The sequence below is a fragment of the Labrus bergylta genome, chromosome 20 (assembly GCF_963930695.1).
Source record: "Labrus bergylta chromosome 20, fLabBer1.1, whole genome shotgun sequence".
Taxonomy (NCBI): Eukaryota; Metazoa; Chordata; class Actinopteri; order Labriformes; family Labridae; genus Labrus; species Labrus bergylta.
The window spans coordinates 18514333-18523790 of NC_089214.1; the positions used below are offsets into that span (position 1 = coordinate 18514333).

The 9458-nt window shown below is 41.0% G+C and overlaps 1 protein-coding gene across 2 annotated transcripts; it reads right to left on the bottom strand.

Moving 5' to 3' along the window:
• Positions 1-1301: 1301 nt before the first annotated feature.
• Positions 1302-8937, bottom strand: eef1e1 (eukaryotic translation elongation factor 1 epsilon 1). 2 transcript variants are annotated; one of them, XM_020641661.3, is made up of 4 exons: positions 8805-8937; positions 7877-8074; positions 5100-5195; positions 1302-3122 (listed from the first exon to the last, which is right to left on the bottom strand). In XM_020641661.3, exons 1-4 carry the CDS (start codon positions 8886-8888, stop codon positions 2979-2981), a joined length of 522 nt encoding a protein of 173 aa, XP_020497317.1. In that variant the 5' UTR covers positions 8889-8937; the 3' UTR covers positions 1302-2978. The 2 variants fall into 2 exon arrangements, with proteins under 2 accessions (XP_020497317.1, XP_065805056.1); XM_065948984.1 differs by lacking the exon at positions 5100-5195.
• Between the last annotated feature and the right edge of the window lie 521 nt (positions 8938-9458).

Below are 9458 nucleotides of genomic sequence, written 5' to 3' on the forward strand. Positions count from 1 at the left end.
ATAATATAGAATAGTGTTAACTAATTATAGAAGTAAAGAGAGAGAGAGAGAGAGAGAGAGAGAGAGAGAGAGAGCACGAGTGAGCTCCGTGGTGAGAGATGAATTCATCAGTAAATACTGATGATAACTTTACCATGACCTTTGACCTCTTCCTCACCAGGCAATGAGGGCGATGTCAAAGTCCATAAGTGCGCTGGAGGGTGGGGGCACAGTTAGTATAATGGCTGGGTCATAAGTGGGTCGATCTCGGGCCGACCCTATGAAGTGTCTCTCCGTTCACCGTCAGAAGTGGGTGGCAAGGTCGGCTCTAATTGGTCCCTCAGTCCCGATCACCTGCTGAGGCCTCATCACCACGTCTGGCTCTGACTGCACTCAGGTTGGATAAGAGAAGAACCTGACTGTCAAGGAGCGACTGCCAACAAGTTAGCACAGAGACAAATGATGAAGTTTAGTTTCAAAATGTATGACCTAATTATTTTACATTTAAGAGTTGGGATTATACCTAAGCAGTGTGAATGAATGAGAATTTTACTGTTTTAGCTTCAAATCGACACACAGCTTCTGGATGGCAGGTAACATTTATTCTTAAAGGTCTAATGTTTTAATTTGATTTATATTGAATGATATAGGCTAGATTGTAGCCTATGTTCTCAGACAATAATCAGACATCATCTTGACCTCCTTAAAAAGTGCTCTGAAATGCTAAACCCTCATGAATATTAGATTTGTTTTTGCTTCATCTTCGGTGTTCATTTTAATTTGAATTACTTTAATAGACACAATAAACGGTATTGGATTTGAGCTTGTATGGTGCTTTTCTAGGCTTCTGACTACTCTTATGTAGAGTGCTAACTAGTAGCGGCGGAAGTTAAATGTATTTTTAACCATCTTCTGTTACCATGGCAGCAACACAAACACAGTGAATCCAAAGCAGTTCATAAAGCAGAAACTCTTTGCGGGCACAAGCTTGATTATTTACACCTCAGAAATAAGTACAACTGTCGGATTCTGCACACTGCATTCTGTCCAAATGCTAAGATAACCGAGAGAACAAGGGCCTCTTTAACGGCAGACCACATCATAAGCTGCACAGAGTGGTCACAAGGCTTGTTCAAATGACTGCGAGCTGTTTTTTATCCTTCACGTCTTCTTCATGACACTTGCCACAAACACACAGTGAGCCGTGTTAAGGAGCTGCGGCTGAACAACAGCTCTGTCTTCTGGTCGCCTTTTTACGTAAGACAAATTCTTAAAGAGAAGCACACATTGAAAGATCTGCAGAGAAATCAGAGGTCATGAGCTGTGTATCCCTTTGATTTATTGACAGAGGGTGAGAATCATGCTAACATCTGATAATGAAAGCACTGAAGCTATGAGGTACACACACTGATATATGGAGGGTTGGGGTTTCACATGTGGCTAAATATGGAACGACTGTAAAGAATAACACAAGTATTGACGCAAAACACAAAACACACAGTATGCTCGACTTAAACTGTTGAACAGTTGAGTGTATGTGTTTATGTATCATTCCCTCCATGATATTCATTAGCAGGTTCTATTGCCACAACTTGACTTGTTAATAGCGCTAATAGCAAACGGCCAGCCAGCAGCAGAAAGGCTTTCAGACGCACGGATCATTGTTCACATGTCACAAAAAGATCCTTCGGCCTCTGGGTGCTCTTTTTCTCTCTCAGTGGCCTCCCTTCCTCCCTCTCCAGTAGCCCCCGTGGGAGCGTGAGGGTTGAAATGACACACAGTGGCTGACTGTCGCCCAGGGGCCTGGGTTCTGGCCTTGGCTGGCTGGATCTGTGTGGCAGCTGGTGAGCCCGCTGCCCTCTCTGTGGCCTGCAGCATCAACAGTGGTGGTAGTGGGACTGATTGGAGCCTCACTCTGATCTCTGACTCTGGGGCTGACGCGCAACTGCTCACTGCTGCCCACACTGACTGGTGGAGAGGAAGTGGGACAGAGAGCGGGGATGTAATCAGGAACACACACACACACAAACTAAACTGTCTGGGAGTATGTGAAACATAAAGTCCTCCAAGAAAAAAAATGAACAGTACAGTCCAGATTAGGATGCGCGATAAAGAGACAAAACGATATTCATCAGGGCAACAATGGTGGAACAATGTGGACTCAGTTGTGATCATTATGGGGTTATGTTGAACCAGCAACCACATGTATACAGACAAACTGTTGCTGAAAATGCACTGATATGGCACGAAGGAGGCAGCTTTTCCTAAGGACACATTGTACTGGCTGTCAAGTATCATTGTCTTACGTCTTTATTTAACCTACTTGCTGCTGCATGTTCAAGGCTCAGATACAACAAATCATGATTATTAATAAATAGAAAAACACCATTTTTAACATGCTAGTAGCACTTCACTTGCGCACAACCAGTTGTGTATTCCCTTTGAAAACAACCACATAAAAGCATACTTCTGAACGGCCCGAACAAACAGAAAAGACCAATGTAACCGTCTCCTATGTAAACTCCATAGTTCTGATTCAGATAGCCATCTTCTTATTGTGTTAGCACGTTGATATATGCTCCTCACCACAGCCCAACAGTTATACAGGGTTCTAGGAATTATCATTATTAAGAGCACTGACAGGCTTTCAAGAACATAAACCGAACTAGACTATTATTAGCAAGCATTCCCTTAATGGCAGCTCCGCACCTCATACAATAGAACTGTTAGATCAAGAGCTGTTTTGATCTTCGCTGAATTTTCAGGTTTCCTAAAACCAAGAGAGCATACAGGAGTTCAGGGATGTGAAAAGGACAACACATTAAGGCAGGAATCATGATCCATAAAGTCAACAACAAAAATAGGTTGGAGTGAGGAATTGTCCTCAGGTGTGATGATAGTGATGATGACGTGGTGCTCTTGGGTTTTAGGGAGAAGGTCTGCCCCGACAGACAAGACGAGCTTGTGACGAGCCAGGCTGGGTTGGGTGGGGTCAGGTCTTAGTGGTGCCTGCTGGTGTAAATTCTGTTCCTTAGAACGACTAGGGGAGGGAGGTGGTGTCGCAGACCAGGGTGGTGCTGAATGTGATCGAACCATCGAGTCACATTCACGTACTGCTCTTTCTCCTGGATGGGCATTTCCACCTGAGAGAGAGAGAGAGGTTAAGAAAAGAGACACATATGAATATAGTAACTAAACAATGTCTTGTCTTGTGTTAATGTGGTTAAAAAAAAACTAGATTATCTGGGATCTTTAAAAACTAAATGTGCCACAAGAAAAACTAAAGAAAGGTAAGAAATTGCAATATAAAAAAACCATCATCTAGAGTAGATTTATCATGCTTAGAGATGCATTTACTGCTCATTTGTTTTTACACTAAATTAGTTTATTGTAATAATTGTACTCATCGAATGTAAAATACTGGATGTCTTTGATTCTTTAGGCTTTTAAAGAAACTTAAAAGGACAAAAAAATCCCTTTCAAGTCAAATTGTTGAATTTTCCTGAAATGTGAAGTGTGCACACAAACAAACACATAATATTAATTAAGCACAATAAAAAAACAAATGCATGTATTGCCCTCCATCCTTTAAAGATGTTATGTGAGATAATCTTCCCTTCAAGGTCTTAGACAGGTACTGAAGATGGTAATGTGGGGTTGATGTTAATGACATGGGGAAACTTCTCAGGCCTTCACAGACTCTTGATTGGTGAGGAAAACGAAAAGAAAGGAAATGGCTGAAGGGGTCTGAAAAAGTCTCATTGGCTAGCAGTACCCCAAAAGCAGTGCATGATGGGTAGAGTATTAAGTGACTGTAGGGCAAAGCCAACTGTAGCATTCTCAGAAAAGTTTGACAAGGTGGTGTCACACAGACATATTGTCCTGTTATTACATAATGCAGGTGACAAAGTACAAAACACCAGAACACACAAGGACGTCCTTGAAGAAAAAAAAAAAAACGTATTAGGCGTTTTTCTTTTTTGTGATCTAATTAATAAGCAGAATGTGGAAATCCCCCACATAGGCAACAATCCAGCCTAAAAGCATTCTAGCATCAGTCAGGTTTAATGTTTGTGTAATGTTGTTTTCCATGAATTGAACATCAAGACAGGCGCTGGTTAAGGGTTGGGCTAGCTGACCCCTGGTCCCTGAGGTTAAAACGCACACTGATTGCAAACCAAAGTGACGCTCCTCTGCCTGGTGGCGGGAGGCAACCTTCCATCTCCGCCAGAACCACTGACATCTCTCAACATGTGATCTCTCCCTCCCTCCCTCTCATTCCGTCTTTCCCATTTCTAGAATCACTTTTACTTAATCCTGGAAGGCATAACAAACTTGCTTGCTCCTGGTCCGAGGCTATAGATATCACTTTGTGCCACATCACTTTATAACGAGAAGTGAGAATGTGTTTATAACCCGTGTGTTTATTGCCAACTTGCTTTTGATGGCCTTTGGCCATATGACTGGTCTGATTGTATGTTATGCACAGTGACAAATTGCTTATTAAAGTTGTGGTTTGACTGAAGTGAGCACTGATCGGGAGGGAAAAGGATGGATGAAGGGATGGATGGGTGAGAGAGTCCTTGGTAAATGGACTGAGGCAAAACAAATCAATCACATTTACCCCAGAATAGGCAATCCCCAACATAACTCTGGAAGAAGTTCTTAAATTAATCTGTTAGTTTTAGTCACCAAAAGCTTCTTAGACGTGTCATAGAAGGACATCAGAATGGATAACAGTTTATCTAACTTTAAAAAAATATATCTATATTTAATAGTAATAAACTGGAAACTCTGACAGAGATTCATAACAGAAAAACTGACTCAATATTTATTTTTGAATAGCAACAAACATCATCTGAGGAGAGTTTATAAAAAGAGCAGGTCCAGACTGAAACTTAATCCTAACCCACAAATAATGTTTGTTTCTTATTTACCCAAGATCAATTTGATTCAAAACAATTTAATCTATAAAAATCTTCTTGTCTTTGACTCATACAAGTGAAAGCCAGCAGATTGATTAGAAACACACAAGCGTTTCAGTGATATTAGGTACTAGAAAAGCGTGATCGTGTGAAACCTTAAAGGTGCAGAAGTGACAGAAAACGTAAGAGACTTACTATGAGTGGATGGATTCCAAAGTATATAAAAGCATCAGCTAAGGTGAACTGGTTGCCAGCCAGGAAAACCTTGTCTTGGAGGTAGAGGTTGAGATCCTGCAAGAATAATTTTCATTAAAACAAGGCGCTATGCAAATAAGGTCGTTCATTTATGCAGTATCGCATGTGACTTGTGTTCACGAGAGATGAATCCATTAAGCATAAGGGAGAAGGTTACATTCATTTGAATCTCTAATGAGGCCTCCTGTAACAGAGGACGTGCTGTTTGTCCTATTATCACTTATTCTGCATTAAAAAAAAAAGACAATCTAAAGAGAATATGCAGCTCTGCAAAGTCAGACATTAATGTTAAATCAATATTTTCTTAACAAAATGTTGCTCTCTTGATGAGCACTAAAGACAAAAGGATGTATGACAGCAGGTTCATTAACCTATATATCTGTGGGTGCGTGAGGTGCATGGGTCTGGATCCGAGCTTGCGTGCGTGTCTGCTTGCTGTGCTATGTGTGTAGGAATAATATGTGACCTGGGGGGGTATAGCATCTCTGCCCATGACTGGGAACTAAGCACAGATGCTCTTCAAAACAGTCTATTTGTTTACTGCACTACCAAATGAATACGACTCTAGCTTGAAAATCTAATGAAGCCGCCCCAAACTTGGGCATCGTGATGCGTGTTTCTCAGTCCATGTCTGTGTGTGCAAAGTCGTGCATGGAAGTGCTGGTCCCAGGGGAAGAGACCATCTTTAGCACTTGTACATTGTGTGAAGGGAACACTCCATGCACACAGAGCATCTTGGGGGCAAATGGAGTTATTGTGCGGCAAGAGTGGGTGATGCCAAACAAGGCATGAAGACTGCAGACTTCCTCTCCTTCCACAATCAGATCCTTGCTTTTCTTAGCCTACAGCCATGGAGCTGAAGCCCAGTCGAGCATCAGAAGAGGGACAGCTCTCCAGACACCCCCACCCAGCACATGGAGCTCCAACCTGGGTCCTACCTGCCCCTGCCTTAAGTGCACACTCTATGATGGGTACATTCAAATTTAAAAAAAAATGCTGGCAAAGTTTGTAGCAGCATTTAGACAAGTAAAGAGTAAGGTGCCAAGTCTATCTGAAATTAAAATAAAAGTGAAGAACAGTGCAAGAATTCTTGAGGAAAGTCTTGTTGTTTAACCTTTGGGTAGATCATGTACAGACATGAAACTCACCAGTTCCTTCTTACATCACACAGAAATGGAACAACGCATCATTAAAACTGTGTAAAATATGTTTAGAATGCTATTATAATACTATTGCAAATCATAAAGTCTTGTGCTTATTACTTTAGGATGTACTTTGTTAAGCTGTCTTTTGGAAAAGGGACTATTTTATATTGTTGCTGTCTTTCTACATGATTTATCCAGATACAGTTTCAGAACATTTTACTTTCCCTTTATACCAGTCCTGCGAATTCAGGCAGCTATCAACTAGACACAAAATTAAAACTGAAAAACTCTGAATCATGGCAAAAGTATTCAAACTAAGAATAACATGAAATTAATTTAATTACAATTTCCAATCTTTCAAAAAATAAAGATGTATTACCTGATAAATAAACTGAGAAGATTCAAAACTCAGAATTGATAAAGCCCATAATGCCACATGAGGATTTCAAGATAAGATGTTCTTATTTATGGTGCAGTGACAGACCCTCTCTTCACAACACTTAGCTTACTTTATGTTCATGCCTGATTGGCCTTGTTTGATAATCATCATACTACATGAGTGACATCCTGTTCTCTTTAGTGTCAGGTTAAAAATTATGAATTTCTTATCCGCACCCAGGGGTGAGAAAGTTTAAGAACTCCTGGAGTTGTCAGTTTTCATCTCTGGATAACTTAATGGGAGATGACTTGTGTGCTTGTAAGAAGAGTGTTAAGAACAGAGCTAAAACAGAAAGACAGGACAGGGGACCACAGGGCAACACAACTGAGCTGCTCAGGGCGACTTCCTTCTGTAAGTGGCACCATTAAAATATTTAAGAGGCCTGTCCAGATAACATGATGCCGCACAGCATGATTCCTCAGCCATGCCACAACAGCGTGTCATGCTGAGATGTGCGTGTGTGCAGGCACACACACAAACACCACATGCTGACACAACAGTGCCAAGAGGCACCTAGCGTCCAGCGGACCAGTGGCTGGTGATCCATTTCACGCTGACTGGCGTCAAACACATTAAAGCATTTTTCTCTGTCGCGTGGGGCCATGTCACTAAAGGGCCATACATCAGTCTGTATTCCTGTTGCTTTTGCCTTAAAAAGATTTACACACACATATTCAAACACACATAGAAGCCTAGCTGTTGGACAGAGATAAAGAATGTGCTGAAAACTGAGATACTTTGGTGCCTCTCAAAGGTAGGGTATGTTTGTCAAAACCTGCTTCCTTTCAGAATAAAAAAAATCAGAGTTGGCATCAGACAAATAGAAGCAAACACTGCATTCAACTCTGGGACAGACGCTATTGGACAAGTCTACAGAGAACAATATCAAACAGCACGCACATCCAAAAAATGAATACTGGGTGCTGAAAAAAAACATCCAAAGATAGAGAAAGGCTAAGTCCGCACACCAGAAGCTGTTCCAATAAAATTGAATGGAAATGATCACATGTAGTGTTTCCCCTTCTGATGAAGGGCGAGGGCCCGAAACGCTACATGTAGTCACAGGTCTACAGACAGAAATCAAAGCTCTTTTGAGAACCAAAAAATATTCCCTTGTAAATCAACCTGTCTACCTTTAAAATGGTCTTAGTGTCCTCCTTTGTGCAGCCATCTAGCTTTGTGACTCTGTGCTCCAGCCACTGCTGCACCACAGCTCGGCCCTCTGCTGAGTCACCCAGGAGCTCTGGGCGCTTGGCTTCTTTCACAAGGTGACAGGCGATAGTCACCAGCCCCACCAGTGGCGGACCATTATTATTCTGTAACACAGGTACCTGCATGGACAGGTGAGAGAGAAAAGCCAGAGAGACAGCAGTGAGATGGGTAGAGAGAGTAAAAGACAGAGGATTGAATCAACTGTTTATCTTAACTAAGTTCAGGTATACTTAAGAAATTCGCCAGATCTGTAACATAGGTGAAAAAATCTGCTTAATATCTTCAACAGATTTTTTTTTTTCGGGCTCTGGGAGAGTGTATTATTATATGTTCAGTACAAGAAGTTGAGACTGTGCAGAGTCTAACACTAACATTAACCTTACAAATTTAACTTCTTTATCACGTTAAGTCAGAGAGTGTATGTCCGTCCATCTCTCACTCCTTTGCTACCTGTTCAGAAATTAATACTTAAGGTGCATTTTAATTCAGTCCTATATCAGCCCACAGCCACTCCTCCGCTCACTACACCTTTATGGACGGCGCATGCGCGAAGCATGGTGCTCTTTTCAATGTGCCGAGTTGTGAAATGAAGACAGCCGGCATCAAATATTGCTCGGAGTTGCCGTGTATGTGTTCCTGACTGTAGAAAAAACCCCAACATATTCGATAATAACTGAAGATAGATACGACATAAAGAAATTACTGTATTTTTGACACACATTAATAGCATGTTAGCATTATCTAGCTAGCTTCTGTGAGCTAATTTCAATAGCTTATAGGCTTTTAATGAATACAAAAGCGGTTGAAAGCCTAACACAGACGCCACAAATGAAAAACGGCTCATGTCACCTTTTTATCCCCCTGTGTGCTGTACTTGTTAGGCTTTTTTAATCCTAAATATTTCTCCAGCGATGATAGCTCCCGTAGCGCCATGTTTCTGAGTGTTTAAGGGGCAGTTCAGTGTGCGTGCGACCTGATTGGGTAAAAGTCTCAACTCCCGCCTACGGCAGTTTGATGGACTGTAGTTTTGACCAATAGAATCACAGAAAACCAATCCGTCGAGACATTGCATCAGTGGATGAGCCACAGTCTCTTTAATAGAAAAAATGAAAGCACCCTCAAATATTTATGTCAAAATGGAGAACTGTTGGCGAGACACTTCACATTTCTTTACATAAAAGAAAGCAGGAATTTTATTTTTAGTAATAGTAAAAATTATAACTTCAAACACAAAGGAAAGATTAATTTCTAAAGAGAAAGTAATATATACGGAGCCCCTGAAGTCCAGAAAAGTACAAAAAAATATATATCTTGTGCAACATATTTTTCTTTTTACTTTTAGGGACTTAAGGGGCTCCGTAAATTGCTCTACTTTCAGGCATCGTTGAAAAACATTAATGGACAAGTCAGTTTCAAAGTTACAAAAGCTTTTATTTTAGAGACTTGAATGAATTGCATGATCATCACAATAAAAGAACCAACCTGTATAAAACATTAATTTCA